Source organism: Oncorhynchus keta, chromosome 4, assembly GCF_023373465.1.
Source record: "Oncorhynchus keta strain PuntledgeMale-10-30-2019 chromosome 4, Oket_V2, whole genome shotgun sequence".
Lineage (NCBI taxonomy): Eukaryota > Metazoa > Chordata > Actinopteri > Salmoniformes > Salmonidae > Oncorhynchus > Oncorhynchus keta.
In genome coordinates, this window is record NC_068424.1 from 20195399 (window position 1) to 20220788 (window position 25390).

Here is a 25390-nt window from a genome sequence, read left to right on the forward strand (position 1 = left end):
ACCGCCTGGTATGGCATCTGACCGTAAGGCGCTACAGATGGTAGTGCATATGGCCCAGTACATCACTGGGGCCAAACTTACTGACATCCAGGACCTATATACTAGGCGGCGTCAGAGGAAGACCCAAAAAATGGTCAAAGTCTCCAGTCATAGACTGTTCTCTCTGCTACAGCACAGCAAGCGATACCGGAGCACCAAGTCTAGGACCAAAAGGCTACACCAAAGCCATAAGACTGCTGAACAACTAACCAAAATGGCCACCTGGACTATTTACATTGACAAACCCCCCGTTTTTACACTGCTGCTACTCGCTGTTCATTATCTATGCATAGTCAAATTACCTCGATTAACCTATACCCCCGCCCATTGACTCGGTACCGGTACCCCCTGTATATAGCCACGTTATTCTTATGTACATGTCTAGTGTTACCTTTTGATTGGTTTTATTTTACTCTTCTTTTTTTTTTCTCTCTAATCGGTGGATTTTTAAATGGTTTATTTTAGTAATTATATTTCTTGAATGGCTTTGTTGGTTAAGGGCTTTTAAGTAAGCATTTCACTGTAAGGTCTACCTACACCTGATGTATTCGGCGCATGTGACAAATAACATTTGATTTGTATTAGCTAGCTACGTTTGCTCTGACTAAGTACATTTAGCTAGCTAGCTACCCAGTGATTAGCATTAGAGGCTAACACCATTTATTTTAACCACAACTTGTTAAAAAAATACAAACTAGCTGTTTGCAGATAGTAAGATACATAAACTAAACTAATAGTACAGCTTCCATTTTCAGGCCATCAGACTCTTAAAACAGTCATCACTAACTGGCCTCTGCCCAGTAACCTGCCCTGACCCTTAGACATTGTCACGAGCCGGCTACCACCCGGTACTCTACCCTGCACCTATGTACATAGAGTCATAGAACACTGGTCACATACTGTTTTACCACTTTATATGTGTATATTGTGTTCTTGTCATGGCTCATCCTATAACTACTGCAGTACACACATGTTCTATTCATATACTGTCTATAAACACACACCCATTACATATTCATTTATATTCCGGACTCTGACATTGCTCATTCTGATATTTCTTGTTTGTTTTTTGGATTGTGTGTGTTGGAGCTAGAAACATAAGCATTTCACTGCACCAGCAATAACATCTGCAAAACTGTGTACTTCATCAATAAACATGGATTCGATTTTTATAGAACGCTTGTAGATTTATATTAAGGAGCAAAGTGGAAATCATTATCGTTGTCACCATCTTGTTGTATCTGCAGCATTGACCATGCAGACACTCACTGTGAGTGAATGGCAAGTGAAATGGTTGTGACTTGTGGTAGAGCACTCTGGGATTTATTGTGTGTGGAAGGAGAAAGACGACCCTGCGTAGCGGCATAGCACATTAAACAAACCAAACATTGAAATACCGTTATAAAAAAGTAAAAACCCAAAACTGGTCCATGCATCAAATACCAGTATAGAGTAAAATACACTATACCGCCCAGCCTGTACTACTACTCTGTACATGTACCTTGTATTCATCCATCCATACGTGGGCCAGGCGCAGGGAGTTGTGGGCCATGGTGTCCTGACCTCCGGGTGACCCGTAGGGCCGCCGTTTACGAAATATATGACCAACCCGCGAACAGGGAATGATCAGGAGCTGGCCCCCACACATCCAGATCTGAGAAAAGACAAATGCATTGTATTAACACACATTCAGCAGTTCAGAAAATATTTGAATTCTTGGTTTGAGCGCCAGCGCACTTCATCTAAGCTATATTATATGCATGTTGTGAATAACTTCCTACTGTAAACCACACACACACATTCATGACAAACCCCTTTTACTTAATCCATGCAGGAGCAGACTCTATGGCCAAGTATACCACTATGAAGATGACTCTATGGCCAAGTATACCACTATGAAGATGACTCTATAGCCAAGTATACCACTATGAAGATGACTCTATGGCCAAGTATACCACTATGAAGATGACTCTATAGCCAAGTATACCACTATGAAGATGACTCTATGGCCAAGTATACCACTATGAAGATGACTCTATAGCCAAGTATACCACTATGAAGATGACTCTATAGCCAAGTATACCACTATGAAGATGACTCTATGGCCAAGTATACCACTATGAAGATGACTCTATGGCCAAGTATACCACTATGAAGATGACTCTATGGCCAAGTATACCACTATGAAGATGACTCTATGGCCAAGTATACCACTATGAAGATGACTCTATGGCCAAGTATACCACTATGAAGATGACTCTATAGCCAAGTATACCACTATGAAGATGACTCTACAAACTTGTTGAACGCATTTGCAGTTTGTTTTGTCCAAATACTTACAACACCTTCAAATGGGAGGGAGGGAGGGAGGGAGGGAGGGGGATACATAGAGTACTTTCATTTCTAAATGATAGAACAGATATGCATGAAAATACCTTTAAATAAAGTGACGTTCTGAACGATCGACTCAATTTATCTCAAATCACAAATGCTGGAGTATAGAGCAAATATTCAGCGTTTTAGCTTAACTGTCCAAATAAATATATTGGGGAGTGTATAAAGTCTGACCAAACATCAGCTCCATTTCCCATAGTACAGAGCCATATGGTTCATGTAATCTGACAATGTTTAACATACAGAGCTTTCGGAAAGTATTCAGACCCCTACTCTTTTTCCACACAATCAGGCTTTTCTAGTAGAGTGGCCAGACGGAAGCCACTCCTCAGTAAAAAGGCACACGACAGACCGCTTGGAGTTTGTCAAAAAGCACCTAAAGACTCTCAGACCATGAGAAACAAGATTCTCTGGTCTGATGAAACCAAGATTGAACTCTATGGCCTGAATGCCAAGTGTCCCATCTGGAGGAAACTTGGCACCATCCCTACGGTGAAGCATGGTGGTGGCAGCATCATGCTGTGGGGATGTTTTTCAGCGGCAGGGACCGGGAGATTAGTCAGGATCGAGGTAAAGATGAAAGGAGCAAAGCACAGAGAGATCCTTGATGAAAACCTGCTCCAGAGCGCTCAGGACCTTGCCATGGTTCACCTTCCAACAGGACAACGACCCGAAGCACACAGCCAACAGACAACACAGGAGTGGCTTCAGGACAAGTCGCTGAATGTCCTTGAGTGGCCCAGCCAGAGCCCGGACTTGAACACGATCGACCATCTCTGGAGAGACCTGAAAATAGCTGTGCAGTGATGACCCCCATCCAACCTGACAGAGCTTGAGGATCTGCAGAGAATGGGAGAAACTCCAAATACAGGTGTGCAAAGCTTGTAGCGTCATACCCAAGAAGTCTCAAGGCTGTAATCACTGCCGAAGACGATTCAACAAAGTACTGAGTAAAGGGTCTGCATACTTTTGTAAATGTGATATTTACATTTTGTATTTACATTTTGTATTTGCAAAAATGTCTAAAAACCTGTTTTTGCTTTGTCATTATAGGGTATTGAGTGCAGAACAAACAAAACGTGGAAAAAGTCAAGAGGTGTAAATACTTAACAAATGCACTGTACATAACGTTTCCTTAGTGAAGAAAAATATGCTGTACTCTCTTTTCAAATAGGGTAACATAGCAAGATATGAGAAGGTAGTCTTGCCAAGAATATTCAAACAGGACTGGAAGAGAAATGTCCAACTCTGATGTGGTAAAAGTAACTAAAAACTCTGAGGCAAGAAAGGAATTTTTGTTGTAGATATTCATGTAGCCAAGCCAATATATAGTTGCCAGCCTGCGGCGATCCAACTCAAATGGAACAAAACGTAATATAGAGAAATAAACTTGCCTTTGGCTGTCAGTTAAAACATTTGATTTAATTCTGTATTTTTCAAAGGGAAAGAAAAGCTTGACTTTGCCAGGGCAAAGCCTTAGACTAACTGAGCCAAAACATGGGTAAATAAACCAAGTGTCTTGAGCTTATGACGAGTGGTTGACGTGTCACAGCTCATTTGACCAGGTGCATGTGTGCTCCCCACCTAGTTGATTTGGCACCCCTCCTAAAACTGGAAAAATATGTTCAATTGAAAGATTGGGTGTCACTTTGGGAGCATCTGTACCCTGCCTAAGAATAACATGAAGCAGACATGTTGTGTATGTTATGTGACAGCGTGTACACACTACGGAGACGGACTGTGTCGTGTGAAAAGGAAGTGAGTATGTGTGACCCTTTTATTTACCCGGAAGGAGATCTCGAGGTTCTCGCCGCCCCAGATGTCCATGCCGCTGTCGTATTGGCCCAGCTCGTTAAAGTACTTCCTGTCCATGGCAAACAGACCACCGGCCATGGTGGGGGACCTGGGGGAGGGGGAGTAAGACAGAGTTTGAGTCGGCATTGTCGCTACATCAGTATCCTTTAAGGTAGTACCTGCAGCGCAACCACTAATATGTGAGAAAACAATGCCTCTGTCTCCTAGTCAGGCTGTGACCAGAGAGAATTACTGACTGAGAATGTTTTTTTTCCAATGGAGCCATCCGTTTGACAGATCGCCAGAGGTGATTGTCCGTCAAAACAAATAACACAACTCCGGCCTTTGGGCGTATCCAACACTTCAGAAAATAATTGACTTGAATTTGACGATGACGGACCATGATGAATGTGTATCCGATTTAATGCGTTTTCATGCATCTCTGTGTGACCGTAGGCTTATGTTCTTATGGAAAGCCCAGAACGCAAGCATTTGAGTGAAACGGAGAGAAATTGAAAGAGATTGTATTTTTTTTTACACTAAGGGGTGTCCGAGAAGACCTTAAGGCTAAAGCCGGCAGACACTCAGGCGCCCTACTATGACCACTAATTAGCTTTCACATGATTCCATAACAAGGGGATGGGAACACAACTCTATGTCACATGTGCTTTATTGATCAGGTTCATGCATGCTGAAATCAAAACAAATGGGGGTCTGAGCTATTCCCAATCAATTTGAGCATTAACCCTTTATACTCTATGGAATTGGCCTATATGGATGCAGAAATATGAAAACATTTGCATAACATTGGTAGCAATATAAAGGGAAATTATTAGACCAAAGTTGAGACAACAGTTCCCCTGACAGACTGAATCCAAACAGCACACTGATTTTATGTGCATTTTACATTTACTGTACTTTGACACATTTGTTGAATATATACTGGATACATTCAGTAACAAGAATATTCATGGTAATGTAGGGTAGGTGCAACATAAGACAAAGAAATGACAAGGGTTTGAGTGAGATAACTAACTGGTGTCTCCAAGGGGCCATACCTCTCCAAAGTGTGCACAGTTCCTAAGTCATTTCAATGCACTTTGATGACTCAAGAGTTTAACTATAAGGTGTTTATTTTTTATCTCTCCTAGCTGTGCTGTTGAGGAACTAGAGCAAGCATACTTGTAGTTGTTTTGAAAACAACCCTGCCTCCTCACTAGCACACAATTAATGTTGTTTAAGCAATCCAAAAGGTCCATTATAAATCGCAATCTGGGTCAGGTGAGCATCATTTGACATCCTGTTCTATTGCAAACATGACCAGCTAAGTTATAAAATACAATAGTACAGTTATGCTTTCATAATACAATTTAGGGAAACAAGATCATAGTTTTGTTGAGTGCATTCAGGTGCATACTGGTTCCTCTGCATCTATAATGCGGCAAACCTAGCTTGGAGTTTGCGCTGTCTAAATGACATTCCTGGGGATAAGGCCGGTGGCTGTAATTAAACTATAGGCATTTTAAAGCGATAGAGATGTCTACTCCATGGTTCACTCTGGCCTTGCAAGTTGTCTATGTTTTGACCAGGGCCTAGGCACTCTGAGGCAGCTGGAGAGAGAACAGATATGGATGAGCATATAATGACTGTTTCGTCTTTGGAATGGGGCATATTGGAACCTCTCAGAGGAACGTGCGTCTCCCTATTGTTTGTCTATTAAACCATTAAATATAGAAGTCGTTGGCCTTATCCTTGGGTTCAGCATTTTCCACACCTTGAGCAAATCATATATTCCCGACAAGGTCTGGTTGGTTTCCCACCAGGAGGTTACCTGATGGCGCCCAGTGCTCCGTTGGGGCCGTTGAGCTCTGAGGCGGGCACAGGGTCCCACTTGAAGTGCAGCCCCCAGTTGAAGCCCCCCCGGACGATGGGGGAGGGGCTGTAGGCCAGCGTGTCGGCACTAATTATGTCGATGACGGGACACACCACCGTCTTGCGGTCCCGCTGGATGGGCGCCAGCAGGGGCGATAGCCACGCCTCGTTTACCTCGCAGTGGCTGTCGAGGAACACCAGCACCTCCCCTTCAGAAAGTAAACACCAAATCAGGAGAGGATGGAGAAGAACAGGGAGAGGGGTGGCATGGCCAGTGTGGATGTATCCGATAGAGGACGACCATTTATTTAACTAGGCAAGTCAGTTAAGAACAAATTCTTATTTTCAACTGTAAGGTTGCACGATTGGATCCCCCAAGCTGACAAGGTGAAAATCTGTCATTCTGCCCCTGAACAGGCAGTTAACCCACCGTTCCTAGGCCGTCATTGAAAATAAGAAAGTGTTCTTAACTGACTTGCCTAGTTAAATAAAAGGTATTAATAAAAAAATCTGCGCCCAAAAATACTGATTTCCGATTGTTATGAAAACATGAAATCGGCCCTAATTAATCGGCCATTCCGATGAATCGGTCGACCTTTAGTATCCGGGAGGCAAGATATCTTCAGTGGTTCCTGGGGTTAGAGGTACACATCTACAGGGATTTGACATTTGCACGTACACACACACACTGTTCAATCACAAAACACTGTTCACACACACGCACTGTTTGCGCACACACACACGCACTGTTTGCGCACACACACACGCACTGTTTGCGCACACACACACGCACTGTTTGCGCACACACACACGCACTGTTTGCGCACACACACGCACTGTTTGCGCACACACACACGCACACACACACTGTTGGATTCCTCTGTAGCCTCTTCCTCTCATCCTACTGCAGCTGATCATAATACAACAATATTACTTCCGTGTGGAACTTGACTAGACAGTAAACATAGTTATTTTACCTGCATCCCTGCCTCAGGGGGCATATGTTACATTAGTGAAGAGTTATGGTCTCGGGAGGGCTCACCTGTGGCATGAGAGGCCCCTATCATCCTCCCTCGGATCAGTCCTTCTCTCTTCTCGTTGCGGACCACCTTGACCTTGCCCTGGAGGTTGAGCTGGACATAGATGTCCAGGTCTTCCTTCAGGTCAGCTGTGGTGGAGGGAAAGGACAGAAGCTTTCAGATGGAGCTCAGTTTAATTTATACAGGTAGATCCTATTGAGATCCAAGATCTTTGACTTCATTTACACACAGGCATTCGATAACGTCAACACAATGCAGTAGCCTGCGTTTGTTCACCAACTAGGTAATTGAAGCATGCACACTGTAGACAGATGCACACAGTCCACGACAGCATCCAATCATTTACTGGGCCTTGTTATAGTCTACCTGGCTCAGGCGAGCCTGAACAAAACCCAAGAGTTCACATCCTAAATAGACAACTGAAAAGAGAAGCTTGCCTAGTTCACTGCTGTCATCCACCAGTATAATCTCATGCAACAGGTAGGCAGGCGTGCGATCTAGGACGCTGTGCACAGTGCGCAGGAGGGCGGAGAACGCCTCGTTGAAGAAGCAGATCACTACGCTGGCCGTGGGGAGGGACAGAGGATAGATTCCATCTCGGCACCTGAGAGACAGAGGGGGTGGGCGGGGCCACCAACACATATTAGCCAAGTCCTGGGTGTCACAACAGGGACCATAGACATTGCATCTGTCCCGTTATGGGCAGCACCATCGAGGCTGTAGTACATTTTCTTCTACTACTACTTCTAGGAGTTGGTAAACAAACTGAAGCCACCGAGAGTGTGTTGTTTGAACAGTTAGAAAACCAAGGTTGGCGATTTTACTGCCACCTGCAGTTATGGAATGTTTCCTCACTAGTATAATTAATTGGCTGATCCCACCTGGTCGCATGTACGGAATTAAATGATCCTTCCTTTTAGGAAGTTCCACCATGTTGACTACTTCAAAATTGTGAAAATTCAATGGCGCTGCCCACGTTAAAACTGTCTTTTGGCCACTAGAGTCCTATCTAGGTATTTGACAGGGACAAACATAACTAGGATCAGTATTCACCATCTTTAGTAATGGCATGCATAAAACTCTCATGCTGTTTTCAAATCAAATTCAAATCAAATTTATTTATATAGCCCTTCGTACATCAGCTGATATCTCAAAGTGCTGTACAGAAACCCAGCCTAAAACCCCAAACAGCAAGCAATGCAGGTGTAGAAGCACGGTGGCTTGGAAAAACTCCCTAGAAAGGCCAAAACCTAGGAAGAAACCTAGAGAGGAACTGGCTATGTGGGGTGGCCAGGCCTCTTCTGGCTGTGCCGGGTGGAGATTATAACAGAACATGGCCAAGATGTTCAAATGTTCATAAATGACCAGCATGGTCGAATAATAACAAGGCAGAACAGTTGAAACTGTTTCACTGTGCAGCTTGGAGTGAAACATTTGGATCATGACGGTCACACCTACAGAGCTTTCCTCAACCTTGTGAAAGCCTTGCCCCTTGGAAACATTAACAGTTTTTACCCTTTGCTTATGTAACATATTATGCCTCAACTACTCACCCTCTGCCCTATCCTAACATGTCTGCTTAGTAAGCAGGATTTACAAACTCTTAAAACCACCTGATTGTACCAATGATTGTCAAGACTGACCAAGCCAATTCGTTTTTGCATTTACAAGCAACTCATCTTAACAAATAACATGTGGTAATACTCCAAGCTGCAGCTCTACTTGTTTGCCTCAGACCAGTGCTAAACCAAATCATCTCTAGACAGATGCCTTGTATTTGGATTTCGTAGTGGCAACAGCGCAGGCAGAGAGAGATTGACATCATTTCCCATTTAACCTTTGGCTACCGTTGCCCTTCATGATGGCTTGCAAAGTGCTGCGTCGGTGTCAGCCGTTCACTCTCACAGAGTCAATAAACCCAAATATATACCACACTCGCACGCTGTCGCTCTCTCACTCACTCACCTGTCGTCCCTAGTGTCGGGGAGGTCTCGGTGGAAGCCCAGTCGATTGCTGATGAGTACGTTGAAAGCGTGCTTGTGATAGCCCATGTCTCGAATCTCCTGGTCTTGCTCATTAAAAATCATACCTGAAGAGGAAAAGACAGGATGGAGAGAAGAAAAAAGGATGCAAATTAATGGAATGGTTCAGAATAGTACGGGCGCTTGTGTCAGTATGAGGATTTTATTGATGCATCCACTACTGGGGGTGGTTAGGCTGGTCCACATTGCCATGGTAACACAAGCAGGCTTCATCCTGAGTGGGTGGTAATGGCTTTGCTTAGTAACTCCATGGAAACAACTCACTCAACAGCCATCTGAAGGCCTCACTCCAATCCAAAGACACTTCAAACATGCCTTTGTATTGCTGCAATGCACAATGTCTGTTTCTTTGCGCCTGCTTCGGACAGTTAAAAAAATCAATAATAATAATCCGTAATGAATTATGGTTAGCTTGATTGGTCCTGTGTTTCTCACTGTCCAGCTCCAAATGGTCATTGACGCATAAAGGCATCGTGGAATCGCCTAGGCTACACTCTGGAGCCGATCATTTTCACATCACTCTGCCTGCCTCTTAAATGTTTCATTAGACATGGGAGCAAGCCAACACGACAAGCATCCCTTGGGGACCAATGAATAATACAGACCTTCAAAATGTCCTAACCATTCGAGAATCTGTCATGAGTACGAGTGAGCTTGCGGAGCTTAAGCTCATCATTCTGGATGTGTGAAACTCTGAAGGCAATGCAGCTGGTTATGAGGCAGTTCACATGAACTTTGTTAACAAACTGACAACCATTTATAAACTCCTATCATCAGAACATTCCTTCTCACATACACCTCTCCTAAATTCTGAATATAGATTAGAGAGATCTTTTTCAAGTTTCATGCTCTGAAGGGCTCACTTACCCATCTCCGGAGAGAGATCGGCCTTTTTGTTGCCTCTTGCTGCAGGGACTGCCTTGATGCCTTGCTCTTGGCCTCCTCCGGGGCTCCTGGTGAAGCGTGATTGGAAGCGTTTGGCCTGAGGCCCCTGGATGAGCACATTCCTGAAGGAGGGCCGGCCGCTGTCCTGGCTCAGGCTGAAGTAGAGGAAGAGCAGGACGGACCAGGTCACAGAGGTGAAGAGGCAACCGTAGCAGAAGTAGCGCAGTGTGACGCTGCCCATGGTAGCACTAGCATTGTCGGCGGTCCATGCTCAGGCCCCTGTCGAGGAAACCAGAGAGGCAACAGGTTAAATGTCTAGATCAGGGATGGGCAACATTGATGGAGGTGGGGGCCACAAAAAAACGGAACTCATCGTGAGGGGCCGTACTGACTCCATTTTAGTGCCCCCCACCCCTTGACAGCGGAGAAGATGAAAAAATGTTTTAAACCTGCAATTTTTGCCATGCATGGTAGAGAAAATATGCACTTCACAGCTAAATTCATGCCATTTTTTTGGTCATAAAGAAATACAAATTGACCAGATACATCCTTTTATCCCCCTATACTTATTGAACCACCTCCCTCTAACAAAAGCAGCATACATATAATTGGAAATTATATATTAATATACGTACACAAATTTAAAAAATGACTTCGGCAGAAAGATTGGAAGACGTTGAAAAAAGGTATAGAAACCTAGGTAAAATGTTCATTTTAACAGATTGGATGCTGCCAGCTAATGAGGCAGACTATCCCTGTTTAAGTTAGTTTTATGGAGAGTCGCCAGAGAGTGTATTATATCCACACCCAAATAGGAAAAACCAGAGGGCGACAGACAGAAAGGCAGGGCTCCAAGGTGAATTTGCTTGGCAGCAGGGTTGATCAGAAAACATTCACTTTCTGAATGATCCATTTGTAACCTGAGAATGATCCAAACGTGTTTAAAATGTGCAGTTATCGACAGCGTTTACAGGGTTAGTGATATAATAGATCATCGGCATACAGCAACACTGTGCTCTTCACCAGCTCGGTGGATTCCAGTGAATTATGGTGATGATTTTAAGGCCAAGGAAAGCGCTTCTATGCAAAAGGGGGGAGGGTGGGGAGTATTTTGAATGTTGGTGTGTATGCTAGCCATAGGAGCAGAATAGAGCAGACATATTTCATTAGATGAAATTGGACCAAAAACTAAATCTTAAATAAATAATCCCACTCCACCTGGTCGAAAGAATTCTCTGCATTAAGAGAAACAATTTTGCGGTCTGGAGAGATAGGAGAGTATAATGTTCAAAAGCCGGCGTACATTGGAAAACAGTCGTCACTCTTTGATGAAACCCGTTTGATGATCAAATGTGACATCCTGAAGGCACGGTTCCAATCGGCATGCTAGAACCTCAGCTAATATTTTAACATCAGCGTTCAAAAGTGAAATGGGCCAATATCCACCACATTCCACCGGATATTCATCTTTAAGTATAAGTGACATGGAGGCTTGAGTTACGGTCGGGGGGGGAGAGCCCTCTGATAACGAGTCGGTGAACATATCTAATAGTAATGGGGCGAGTTGATCTGAGAAGGTTTTATAAAAATCGACAGGGAAAACATCAGGGCCTGGGGCCTTGACACTTTGCATTCACTTTAGACCCTTTGTTATCTCATCAAGATGCAGAGGGTTGTCCAGAACTTCACTCATGTCCATATCAATGGATGGGATATCCAAGTTATCTAAAAAAGTTGTCCATGGCCATATTATCTGATGGGGGTTAGGATTGGTAGAGGATAGAATATAAATGACACAAAAGTTGAATTAATATTAGAGGGATCACTTGTAAGACTACAGGAGGAGTCATACCTGAGAGATGAGATGATGCGGACTGGCGTTTAAATTGGTGTGCCAAAAGGCGGCTGGCCTCGTCACCATATTCGTAGTTCGTCCCCTTTGTTCGTTGCAATTCTACACATTTTGCCATCGGGTGGAGGCAAATGTTTGCCATTTTTAATATGATAACTGATCTTCAAATGTGCCCCACGCCAGTCGGTAATTTCACCATTCTTTCTACAAGTTCACATAGCTGGCACCTACACTATTTTAGCTGACATGGGCTAATTGAGTGATGGCTGATGCACAACCACATTTCATAATAGAAAAGTAGAATACATAAGATGCTAACTCTCAACAGTATGTTGAGACCCCCACTTAGTTCCTAAAAAAACTACAAAGATATGTTGGTCCGCAGGCCTACAAAAAGGGGGGTTCTGCTGTGCATATGAGCAGTTCTGCTATGCATCAAGTGAGTTATCCAAAACTTCAATGAACTCAGATCTGGTCAATAATCTCTATGAATAGCCTGAACTTTATAGCCAAACGCATTCAAATAAATTATCCAGATGAGGATTTTACTTCAAACACAAACCGCTTTGGAAACGCACAGCTATTTATAATCCACAAACATCCCAAATAATTTACACCGTACTCTTTTTACCCCCATCCCCGGCAGAAAAACAAGGAATTTCAGATATGTGCGTTTTAACCAGTCTGGTTGGAATTATGTGGGCTTTTGGCACTGCATTCAAATAGATTTACAAATCTTACGAGTAACATTGAATACAACAAAAGAACCAAGCCTTGGGGATTTGCACCATCACAATTTCTGTCAGATGAGGACAGCAGGGTGGAAACAAGGCGAGTCCTCTGAAAAACAGACTACGGCCTAAGCATGATTAATTGGTGACAAGACGCACACCGACGTCACAGTGTTGTTTTGCTGTTGCACTTAGTGGCTCGTTAGTCAGACCAGTGAAAAGGAATGTCAAGAAACACAGCTGAAAATGGGAAGATGAGCAGAGGAATAAGACAGACACAGACAGAGTCATTCAGAAGAACAATTGTGAGAGATGGAACAAGTGCAAAGCCATAGGTAGATAAATATGGAAGCAGTAGCACTGCATGTGATGAAAGGATTAAACCATGAAATAATAGGCCTACAGGGTAAGCGGTAAAGTTCCATACGACAACAAGTTTAGCTTTCTAGCACCTATAGACGGAAGATTATGGAGTCTAAAGGAGGCCTGGGTCACATGGCCAAAATGGCATACATAAAGTTGAAGTCGGAAGTTTACATACACTGAGGTTGGAGTCATTAAAACTTGTTTTTCAACCACAGGTATTGGAGTGGCCATCACAAAGCCCTGCCCTCAATCCCATAGAACAATTGTGGGCAGAACAAAAAGTGTGTGCGAGCAAGGAGGCCTACAAAACCTGACTCAGTTACATCAGCTCTGTCAGGAGGAATGGGCCAAAATTCACCCAACCTATTGTAGGAAGCTTGTGGAAGGCTACCCAAAACACTTGACCCAAGATAAACAATTTAAAGGCAATGCTACCAAATACTAATTGAGTGCATGTAAACTTCTGATCCACTGGGAATGTGATAAAGAAATCATTCTCTCTGCTATTATCCTGACATTTCACATTCTTTAAAATAAAGTGGTGATCCTAACTGACCAAAGACAGGGAATTTTTACTCTGATTAAATGTCAGGAATTGTGAAAAACTGAGTTTAAATGTATTTGGCTAAGGTGTATGTAAACTTCCAACTTTGATGATTTTCTTTCTCAATTATGCTTTCAGATACAAAATGTCAACAATCCTTCCGCCAAGGGACTATATGGTTTACATTTTGGTAAATCACCCAAATCATGGTCCTTTTTTGTCCTGGTTTCATGAGGAATCACTCATTAGGCCTAGTTGAAGTGGACAGATTCACAGTCTGCCAAATGCTACAGGAAAGACCAGTGCAACATGCTTTATGGCAAATCCATGGCCAACCTGAAGAGGTGAGTCATGTGGCTTGGGTGGTCTAGCGGTTCGTGCCACCACTCACAGCCCACATGTAGCCTATACTGCCCCACTGCCTTTTGACCAAAAAAAGACATTGTTTTAAAGAGGTGGGAATTGTTTTAGTAGTAGAACAAAAAAGTTATAGCTGATGTCAAAATGTTGATAGCCGTTTATTTCCCAGAAAGAGAGAACATAAGGACAAAGGTCTTTTGAATTTCACCAACAAGTTAACCATTAACCACCCACACAAATGCATGAGAGAATAAACCCCAAAAAGTTAACATGAATAGTTAGCCTGGTACATGAATCTTGGCCTAACACAAAACTATTGTACTCGGCAAAACAAGTCTGTTAAACACAGAAATGAGTGTAAATGTAAAACCAAATAGGCCTAGTTCAATAGGAAAACCCTGAGCTACTCTTGGTCTCAAGTGAGCTGACCTGAGCCTGCTGGGGTGACCAGCTACTGATTTAACAAACCAGAGACGATTCAGGAAAGAATAGTAGATCATTCTTTGCTAAACTAAGCAGTTGTATTTCAAAAGTATAAAAACAATGAACACGCTTCAGAATAAACCAGTTCCCGTAAGGCGATCTGGGCTATGATTTAGGCTCGCTAGACAACTATTTGACAGCTTTGCAAAAAGACGATTGAGATAACTGGCTTTAAAGTTCCGAACCCTCATTGGTTTGAATGGTGTCAGAAATACTTATCTAGTATCATTATGAATTTAACAACATGAATTGGGTTATTCAGAGTAGAAGGCTATGTCAATAAATACATTTTGACAAAAATACAGATAGAACCTTAATAGTCCCAAAATACACACTCATACTACTCACTGATAGCCCACATTATTTCATGATAGCCTGGATCCAATGACGTTGCAAAAAGATACAACAAAAATATGAGAGTAACTGGAGACCAGTCGCCCTGCTTCATCATGATGCCAAGAGGGGAGGGACACCACCCACTATGGAGATGAGATGCCATCTGACCTCAGATCCTGCTTCTACCGACCTATTTATGCCCATGGGTCTTTTTCAGATGTGACTGTTGCCTTGGCAGGGCTCAATCATTCTGTTTGTCCTTCTACAGGCCTACTAGGTTACTTTTTATGAGTTAATAATCTAAAGTGCCACCTAGGTAAACAATGTGTGGCATTTACTTAATTTAGCTTAATCCAGTTTAAAAGAAAAATATGTAATCCTGAAATGACAAATGTAGGTCTACACTAGTACATTTCCATCTTCAGCCATGTAACATCTGCAACTTGCTGAAAAAAATTGTGTTCATCTCTAAGAGCCCACTCAGTTTCACACAGAGCACAAAAATAGCATCGCCACAACACCACAAATTAATCAGAGGGACCAAGGAAGGGAGGGGACTATGAAAGGGAACGTTAGAGAATTTGAGATCTCCGAGACACGGTGAGGAGAGAAGCAGCCTGGCTCCGGTTCCTAACCCCCTGCCCTGCCATTGAGCCCAGCAAAACAAGAAATTCAGTAAGTCATCAACAATTGAAACACCAGTGGGGGAAGGCCTAACACAGGGAAGCCTGTCAACCTGCCTCATTATCTAATAGTGACTCTTGAAGGGCCATCAAGACTATGCTCCTGGTAACATTTAATGTCTAAATCCAGTTGTCCTGTAATACTATATGGATTAACAGATTCTGCATCAACACAATACATTTTTTTTCTCTTTTTTTTCTTTTCTCACCTTTATTTAACCAGGTTGGCTAGTTGAGAACAAGTTCCCATTTGCAACTGCGACCTGGCCAAGATAAAGCATAGCAGTGTGAACAGACAACACAGAGTTACACATGGAGTAAACAATTAACAAGTCAATAACACAGTAGAAAAAAAAGGGGAGTCTATATACATTGTGTGCAAAAGGCATGAGGAGGTAGGCGAATAATTACAATTTTGCAGATTAACACTGGAGTGATAAATGATCAGATGGTCATGTACAGGTAGAGATATTGGTGTGCAAAAGAGCAGAAAAGTAAATAAATAAAAACAGTATGGGGATGAGGTAGGTAAAATTGGGTGGGCTATTTACCGATAGACTATGTACAGCTGCAGCGATCGGTTAGCTGCTCAGATAGCAGATGTTTGAAGTTGGTGAGGGAGATAAAAGTCTCCAACTTCAGCGATTTTTGCAATTCGTTCCAGTCACAGGCAGCAGAGAACTGGAACGAAAGGCGGCCAAATGAGGTGTTGGCTTTAGGGATGATCAGTGAGATACACCTGCTGGAGTGCGTGCTACGGATGGGTGTTGCCATCGTGACCAGTGAACTGAGATAAGGCGGAGCTTTACCTAGCATGGACTTGTAGATGACCTGGAGCCAGTGGGTCTGGCGACGAATATGTAGCGAGGGCCAGCCGACTAGAGCATACAGGTCGCAGTGGTGGGTGGTATAAGGTGCTTTAGTGACAAAACGGATGGCACTGTGATAAACTGCATCCAGTTTGCCGAGTAGAGTGTTGGAAGCAATTTTGTAGATGACATCGCCGAAGTCGAGGATCGGTAGGATAGTCAGTTTTACTAGGGTAAGTTTGGCGGTGTGAGTGAAGGAGGCTATGTTGCGGAATAGAAAGCCGACTCTAGATTTGATTTTCGATTGGAGATGTTTGATATGAGTCTGGAAGGAGAGTTTACAGTCTAGCCAGACACCTAGGTACTTATAGATGTCCACATATTCAAGGTCGGAACCATTGTGACTGTTCATTGGCGTTATTATAACATCTCTTCTCTGATTGTCTGTCAGCGTGCACTCCAGGAATTGGTCTTCGTACTGTACCTTGCATTCCATGCATAGAGTATCAGCTCCCATATTCTCATGTGTTTGACTCAATGTCAAACCACCCCATGCTTTTATAAACAAGGCAACAGACAATATTTTTGCCCTTAACCTCTGGTCAAATAACAGGACTATCAACTGTGGCTAGCGTTGTCCCATTAGGTTGACTACAGTATGTCTGTGGATCAGGGCTCCAGACTGTACACGGCATTGATCCACGGCTGAAGGGGTCAGCGCAAAACAGATGCCAACTGTAGCCTAAACGTTAATGAGCGTTAGGCCTAGGCTTCGTGCGCTAATGCTACTTCAGGACAATAATTGAGGCCTGAATGCTCAATGCTTGTCACAAATTAGGCGAGTTGCTCTCGTGACACTTTCTAAATGGAAAAGGCTTAGATAAAATGTCCTTTCTACTTCTTTCACACACTAACTTTAAAAATCACTGCCTGAATGCATTAGCAAAATCGATATTCATTTCAGAAGATTGTGTGCGTTTCACACGGAGGAGTTGAGTGCTTTTTGAGGCCAGAGTTTCTCAACATGAGAAGAAGGGGACTGTAAAATTAAAGTTGGCACCGAGCTAAATGGGATTCATCAGATGTAGTCACAGTGGTCCAGAGGGACAAGGCGGTTTTAAATTGTACCACAGAAAAGAGAACAGAGCCTTGCTAATTCAGTTCCCTTCTGGTTTCAATTTAGAAAATGGAACGAGCAAGTTCAAATATACTTGCAGTCTGTCTCTCTCTCTAGCATAGTCCCATCACACCGCACACTTTTACATGAATAACAACTTTTTAAAAATATGCTGAACTGGCCCCATTACAAAGATTAAAGCCTAGAACAGGTGGAAAAAACACCAGTGTGTCTATAATTAGCCACCTGGAGCCTTTCTCCAACTGAAACAATAACTGAGGGGCTCATGCTGTTAGTATAATCTGAAACTGCCATTTTGCAGCAGTGATTTGGACTGTATGGCTGCCTGTCACACCCAAGTCAATACTTTGTAGAAGCACCTTTGGCAGCGATTACAGCTTTGAGTCATCTGTATCAGCTTTGCACATCTGGATTTGGGGATTTTCTCCCTTACAGATTTTTGTTGTGTGTGTGTGAGAGAGAGAGAGAGAGACTTAAGCCTTGTTCACACTGCAGGCCTTAATGCTCAAATCAGTTTTGTATTTCAAATTGGATGTGTGTTCAGACAGCATTCATTTGCTGACATGGCTGTGTGCACAGTGTTCTAGGCTGATTGGTGTTGGTGCTTCCCTTCACTCAGAGGTTATGTAGCAAGTTTAGGTGACAATGCCTGCTATGGACGTTTCCCCAGTCATAAGATGATCCAACTTTTTGGCTAGCCACAGAAGTCATCTAGCTAGCTAGGTAGCCATTTAGCTTTCTAGCACATTCACTCGTTTGTAACCAATCCACAGAGCAGCAAACAAGCAACAAGATTGAGGACAAATAAAAACCCCTTCAAGGAAAATACATCAGATTTAACCATTCACACACAAGTTCCACGGTCAGTAATTCAGATTTGTATTTCAGCGGATACATTCGGCCACATTTGGCTCCATGTGAACTACAATTCCGACACTGTGTTTTAACGTTTAGAAAAGTACATCAGAATATGCCGAATAAGAAGATAAACTGCTACAGTAAGTGTTTCACAGATCCACAAGATGTGCGTGCCTTCAGCTGACGAACTACACTTCCTCCACAGCTATGCTTACACATAAGTGTTCGGAGCACGCTAGATAGATAATTAGCACAGGTGGCAGCCTATGTCTTCGGTCCGTCTTCCGTAAACAAGCGATGTCACATGGCGATATGACCATGTGGTAACACTAACCCTATCCAAAGGCGTGTAATAATTTAAGATTTTACTTACTTCTCACTGATATGAAAGATAGTCTTTATGTTTCCAAGAATGTACTGCAAGCGCAGCGTGTTAATGTTTTGAGCAAGCGTCGAGGCTTAACAAAACTCTCCCAGTCAGAAGATACCATTTCTACCTGCATGTCACCTGTGCAACTGGAGGTGAAAAAAACTGTAGATCACCTTTACGCCACAGACACATACAAAGCTCTCGCCCTCCATTTCACAAATCTGACCACAACTCGATCCTCCTGATTCCTGCTTACAAGCAAAAACTCAAAACAGGAAGTACCAGTGACATGCTCAATACAGAAGTGGTCCGATTCTACAGCTACAGGATTGTTTCGATAGCACAGATTGGAATAAGTTCCAGGATTCATCAGATGACATTAGTCACCGGCTTCATTATTAAGTGAATCGATGTTGTCGTCCCCACAATGACCGTACGTACAGATCCCAACCAGAAGCAATGGATTATAGGCAACATTCGCACTGAGCTAAAGACTAGAGCTGCCGCTTTCAAGGATCAGGACACATAAGGAATAACGCTACGCCCTGCGACGAACCATCAAACAGACAAAGTGTCTTAGTACACTAGCTCCGACTGTTCGGATGTGGCAGGGCTTGCAAACTATCGCGGATCACAAAGGGAAACCCAGCCATGAGCTGCCCAGTGACACCAGCCTACCAGACGATGCTACCAAGCAACACCAAACCATGCTGAGAGAAACAGCTGTTCCGGACGACTGTGTGATCCCCCTCGCTGTAGCCGATGGGAGTCAGACATTTTCTTTTCAAACTCTCCCTGGCCCAGTCCTTAATACCCGCATGTTTCAAGCAGTCTGCCACAGTCCCTCTGCCCAAGAACAGCAAGATAACCTGTCTAAATTACTTTCACCCCATAGCACTAACATCTGTAGCCATGAAATGCTTTGGCTGGTCAGTGCTCACACAACACCATCATCCCAAACACCCTGGACCCACTCCAATTCGCATACTGTTCCAACAGATGACGCAATCTCTATTGCACACAGCCCTTACCTGGACAAAAGGAACACCTATGTGAGAATACTGTTCATTGACTACATCAACATTCAACTCCACTAGAAAGGTCTATTGAGTGCTGATGTCATTTCCTGTCAGAACTTGTGGACTTGTTTACCTGCTGCTGTGCATTTTGTTGCTAGCCTTTACTTTGCTACCTGCCAACGTTTTAAAAAAAATAAAAAAATATTCAAGTTATTCACCCCGGACGCGTCATCTGGACATGGTTCTACAGGACCTCCACCAGCCAAAGCCAAGTAGTAACATAAACACTAGGCACTCTAATTGCAGTCGCTGTACTCGTAATATACAGGAGAACGATCGCCTTATGGTGAGGATAGCCGTGCTGCAAGCCCAGCTTCAGAAGCAATCGTTAGACAAGGGTAATGTAAATGTAGGAAAGGATGAAACAGCATCTGTGCCACAAATAAGTACAGATAGTAGTATAAATCCCCTCGCACAGTCCCCGCAGCCCAAATATTTTCTCATGGCTTCTTGAAGGAAATGCTCAACCGGTGTCGCTCATTCAGCCGACAAACTTTCAACCGGTTCTCCCCATTAAACAATGAGTCGGAGTTAGAGGCCAAGCCTCCTCTGGTCTCTCCTCCACCTGTTATGAGGTCTGAGACGCGGAAGCCTCCCACCATTAGCTCTGACAAATTGAAAACCCTAGTCATTGGCGACTCCATTACCCGCAGTATTAGACTTAAAGAATCATCCAGCGATCATACACTGTTTACCAAGGGGCAGGGCTACCGACGTTAATGATAATCTGAAGATGGTGCTGGCGAAGGCTAAAACTGGCGAGTGTAGAGCATAGGGATATTGTTATCCACGTCGGCACCAACGATGTTAGGGTGAAACAGTCGGAGCGCAACATAGCTTTAGCGTGTTTATCACCTAGAAAGATGTGTCGGCATCAAGTAATTGTCGATGGCCCCCTCCCAGTTAGGGGGAGTAATGAGCTCTACAGCAGTCTCACAACTCGCTGGTTGAAAACTTCCTGCCCCTCCCAAAATATATAATTTGTAGATAATTGGCCCTCTTTCTGGGACTCACCCACAAACAGGACCAAGCCTGGCCTGCTGAGGAGTAAAGGACTCCATCCTAGCTGGAGGACTGCTCTCATCTTATCTATGAACATAAACAGGGCTCTAACTCCACAATGAGATCACCAGCCTGCCATCTTAGTGGTGTATGCCACTAGCACAGTCAGTGTATTCAGCGCAGCTATCCCCATTGAGACCATGTCTGTGCCTCGATCTAGGTTGGGCAAAACTAAACATGGCGTTGTACGCCTAAGCAATCACTGGAATAAAGACCTCCTCCATTCCTGTCATTATTGAAATAGATTGTGATATCTCACATCTCAAAATAGGGCTACTTAATGTTGGATCCCTCACTTCCAAGGCAGTTATAGTCAATGAACTAATCACTGATCATAATCTTGATGTGATTGGCCTAACTGAAACATGGCTTAAGCCTGATGAATTTACTGTGTTAAATGAGGCCTCTCCTCCTGGTTACACTAGTGACCATATCCCCTGCACTTCCTGCAAAGGTTGGAGGTGTTGCTAACATTTACAATACCAAATTTCAATTTACAAAAAAAACCCACAAAAAATGCATTTGTCTTTTGAGCTTCTAGTCATGAAATCTATGCAGCCCACTCAATCACTTTTTATAGCTACTGTTTACAGGCCTCCTGGGCCGTATACAGCATTCCTCACTGAGTTCGCTGAATTCCTATCGGACCTTGTAGTCATGGAAGATAATATTCACATTTTTGGTGACTTTAATATTCACATGGAAAAGTCCACAGACCCACTCCATAAGGCTTTCGGAGCCATCATCGACTCAGTGGGTTATGTCCAACGTGTCTCCGGACCTACTCACTGCCAGTCATACTCTGGACCTAGTTTTGTCCCGTGGAATAAATATTGTAGATCTTAATGTTTTTTCCTCATAATCCTGGACTACCGGACCACCATTTTACTATGTTTGCAATCGCAACAAATAATCTGCTCAGACCCCAACCAAGGATCATCAAAAGCTGTGCTATAAATTCTCAAACAACCCAAAGATTCCTCGATGCCCTTCCATACTCCTTCCACCCAAGGACGTCAGAGTATAACAATCCGTTAACCACCTAACTGAGGAACTTAATTTAACCTTGCATAATACCCTAGATGCAGTCGCACCCCTAAAAACAAACATTATTTGCCAGAAGAAACTAGCTCCGTGGTATACAGAAAATACCCAAGCCCTGAAGCAAGCTTCCAGAAAATTGGAATGGAAACGGCACTTCACCAAACTGGAAGTCTTCCGATAAGCTTGGAAAGACAGTAACATGCGGTATCTAAGAGCCCTCACTGCTGCTCGATCATCCTATTGTTTTCAACTTAATTGAGGAGAATAAGAAACAATCCTAAATGTATTTTTGATACTGTCGCAAAAGCCAACTAAAAAGCAGCATTCCCCAAGAGAGGATGGCTTTCACTTCAGCAGTGATACATTCATGAACTTCTTTGACAAAAAGATCATGATCATTAGAAAGCAAATTACGGACTCTTCTTTAAATCTGCGTATTTCTCCAAAGCTCAATTGTCCTGAGTCTGCTCTACACTGCCAGGACCTAGGATCAAGGGAGACTCAAGTTTTTTAAATAATATATCTCCACACATTGATGAAAATAGTCATGGCCTCTAAACCTTCAAGCTGCATACTGGACCCTATTCCAACTACTAAAAGAGCTGCTTCCTGTGCTTGGCCCTCCTATGTTGAACATAATAAACAGCTCCCGTTTATGTGGCAGTAATAAAAACCTCCCTTGAAAAAGCCAAACCTTGACCAGAAATTATTTTAAAAAATAAAAATATATATATTAAATATCGAATCTCCCATTCCTTTCGTTTTTTAAAAAGCTGTTGCGCAGCAACTCACTGCCTTCCTGAAGACTAACAATTTATACAAAATGCTTCAGTCTGGTTTTAGACCCCATCATAGCACAGACTGCACTTGTGGAGGTTGCAAATTACCTTTTATTGGCGTCAGACCAAGACTCTGCATCGGTCCTGCATCAGCTCCTAGACCTTAGTGCTGCTTTTGATACCATCGATCACCACATTCTTTTGGAGGGATTGGAAACCCAAATTGGTCTACACATACAAGTTATGGTCTGGTTTAGATCTTATCTGTCAGAAAGATATCAGTTTGTCTCTGTGGATGGTTTGTCCTCTGACAAATCAACTGTAAATGTTGGTGTTCGTCAAGGTTCCATTTTAGGACCTCTATTGTTTTCACTATATATTTTACCTTTTGGTGATGTCATTAGGAAACATAATGTTAACTTTCACTGCTATGTGGACGATACACAGCTGTACATTTCAATGAAACATAGTGAAGCCCCACAATTGCCCACCCTGGAAGCCTGTGTTTCAGACATAAGGAAGTGGATGGCTGCAAATGTTTTAATTTTAAACTCTGACAAAACAGAGATGCTAGTTCTAGATCCCAAGAAACAAAGATCTTCTGTTGGATCTGACAATTAATCTTGATCGATGTACAGTTGCGTCAAATAAAACTGTAAAGGACCTCTGCGTTACTCTGGACCCTGATCTCTCTTTTGATGAACATATCAAGACTGTTTCAAGGACAGCTTTTTTCCATCTACGTAACATTGCATAAATCTGAAACTTTGTCAAAAAATTATACAAAAAAATGTATCCATGCTTTTGTCACTTCTAGATTAGACTACTGCAATGCTCTACTTTCCGGCTTACTAGAACCAAAAAATGTTATCATATTACTCCAGTGCTAGCCTCTACACTGGCTTCCTGTTAAGGCTAGGGAATATTAAGGTTTTACTGCTAACCTACAAAGCATTACTTGGGCTTGCTCCTATCCATCTTTCCGATTTGGTCCTGCCGTACATACCGACATGTACGCGTCGGTCACAGGACACAGGCCTCCTTATTATCCCTAGAATTTTTAAGCAAACAGCTGGAGGCAGGGCTTTGTCCTATAGAGCTCAATTTTTATGGAATGGTCTGCCTATCCATGTTAGAGGCACAGACTCGGTCTCGACCTTTAAGCCTTTATTGAAGACTCATCTCTTCAGTAGAGCCTATAATTGAGTGTAGTCTGGCCCAGGCGTGCGAAGGTGAACGGAAAGGCACTGGAGCGACGAACCGCCCTTGCTGTCTCTGCCTGGCTGCTTCTCCTCTCTCCACGGGGATTCTCTGCCTCTAACTCTATTACGGGGGCTGAGTCACTGGCTTACTGGTGCTCTTCCATGCCGTTCCTAGGAGGGGTGCATCACTTGAGTGGGTTGAGTCTTTGACGTGATCTTCCTGTCCAGGTTGGTGCCCCCCGGGTTCGTACCATGGGGGAAATCTTCTTGGGCTATACTCGGCCTTGTCACAGGGTAGTAAGTTGGCGGTTGAAGATATCCCTCTAGTGGTTTGGGGGCTGTGCTTTGGCAAAGTGGGTGGGGTTATATCCTGCCTGGTTGGCCCTGTCTGGGGTTATAGTCGGACGAGGCCACAGTGTCTTCTGACCCCTCCTGTTTCAGCCACCAGTAATTATGCTGCAAGAGTTTGTGTCCGGGGGCTAGGGTCAGCATGTTATATCTGGAGTATTTCTCCTGTCTTATCCGGTGTCTCTCTCCTCTCTCAGGACCTGAGCCCTCGGACCATGCCTCAGGACTACCTGGCCTGATAACCTGACTGGTCCCCAGTCCACCTGGCCGTGCTGCTGCTCCAGTTTCAACTGTTCTGCCTACGGCTATGGAACCCTGACTAACCGGACATACTACCTTGTCTCGGACCTGCTGTTTTCGACTCTCTCTCTACTGCGCCTGCTGTCTTTAACTCTGAATGATTGGCTATGAAAAGCAAACTAACATTTACTCCTGCGGTGCTGACCTGTTGCACCCACTACAACCACTGTGATTATTATTATAACCCTGCTGGTCATCTATGAATATATTGGCCATGCACTGTTATAATCTCCACTCGGCACAGCCAGAAGAGGACTGGCCACAACTCAGAGCCTGGTTCCTCTCTAGGTTTTTTCCGAGGTTCCTTGCCATTCTATGGAGTTTTTCCTAGCCACCATGCTTCTACATCTGCATTGCTTGCTGTTTGGGGTTTTAGGCTGGGTTTCTGTATAGCACTTTGTGACGTCGGCTGATGTAAAAAAAATAATAATAATAATTACAATTAAAAGGGCTTGGTTCATAAGTAAGCATTTCACAGTCAAGTGTACATCTGATGTAGTCGGCAGATGTGAAAAATAACATTTGTTTTGACTATAGTCAATAGCCGCTAAAGCAGTTAGTTTAAAGGCCTATTGTCATAGCTATTGAATATCATGTTACTGCAGCATAAATATTGAATAATGTATTGCGCTACTATGATGACATTGATGTTGTGTAAAACTAAATGTTCAAACCCTATTGTGATCATGTTTGAAAGCATTTACCCTGAACTTCTGGTTGTGTAGCCTACCCTCTACTTAACTGCAGTAATGGTCAGTCCAAGCTGGGCAGGGCTGTGTATGTATTTAGCTGGGCCCGGCTTGTTCTGAGGTTGTAGAGACTTTTGTATAAATGTTCTTTCTTTCTTCTAATTAATGAAGCTTTCTTATAGCATTCTCATATCCCGGGACCCTTCATTTTACATGTACTCATCCTTATGTTTCTAACTCTTTTGGTTAATAAATCCACCACCTCTTTTGCATGGACCTCCGGCATTCCGC

The 25390-nt window shown here is 43.3% G+C and overlaps 1 protein-coding gene across 5 annotated transcripts in view; it reads right to left on the reverse strand.

Annotated features, from left to right (window-relative positions):
- LOC118370554 (polypeptide N-acetylgalactosaminyltransferase 11-like) overlaps nt 1–25390 on the reverse strand; it is a 49918-nt gene that overhangs the window by 22802 nt on the left and 1726 nt on the right. For 3 of the 5 annotated variants that reach the window (XM_035755630.2, XM_035755626.2, XM_035755605.2), the window contains exons 2-8: nt 10049–10345; nt 9105–9228; nt 7577–7743; nt 7142–7267; nt 6059–6308; nt 4219–4336; nt 1541–1693 (exon numbers count right to left, since the gene is read on the reverse strand). In XM_035755630.2, coding sequence (XP_035611523.1) covers nt 1541–1693; nt 4219–4336; nt 6059–6308; nt 7142–7267; nt 7577–7743; nt 9105–9228; nt 10049–10307 — 1197 coding nt within the window. In that variant the 5' untranslated portion in view covers nt 10308–10345. Of the gene's footprint in view, nt 1–1540; nt 1694–4218; nt 4337–6058; nt 6309–7141; nt 7268–7576; nt 7744–9104; nt 9229–10048; nt 10346–14750; nt 14886–15630; nt 15685–25390 lie in introns of those variants that run through there. The other 2 variants (XM_035755612.2, XM_035755617.2) reach the window with 2 other exon arrangements.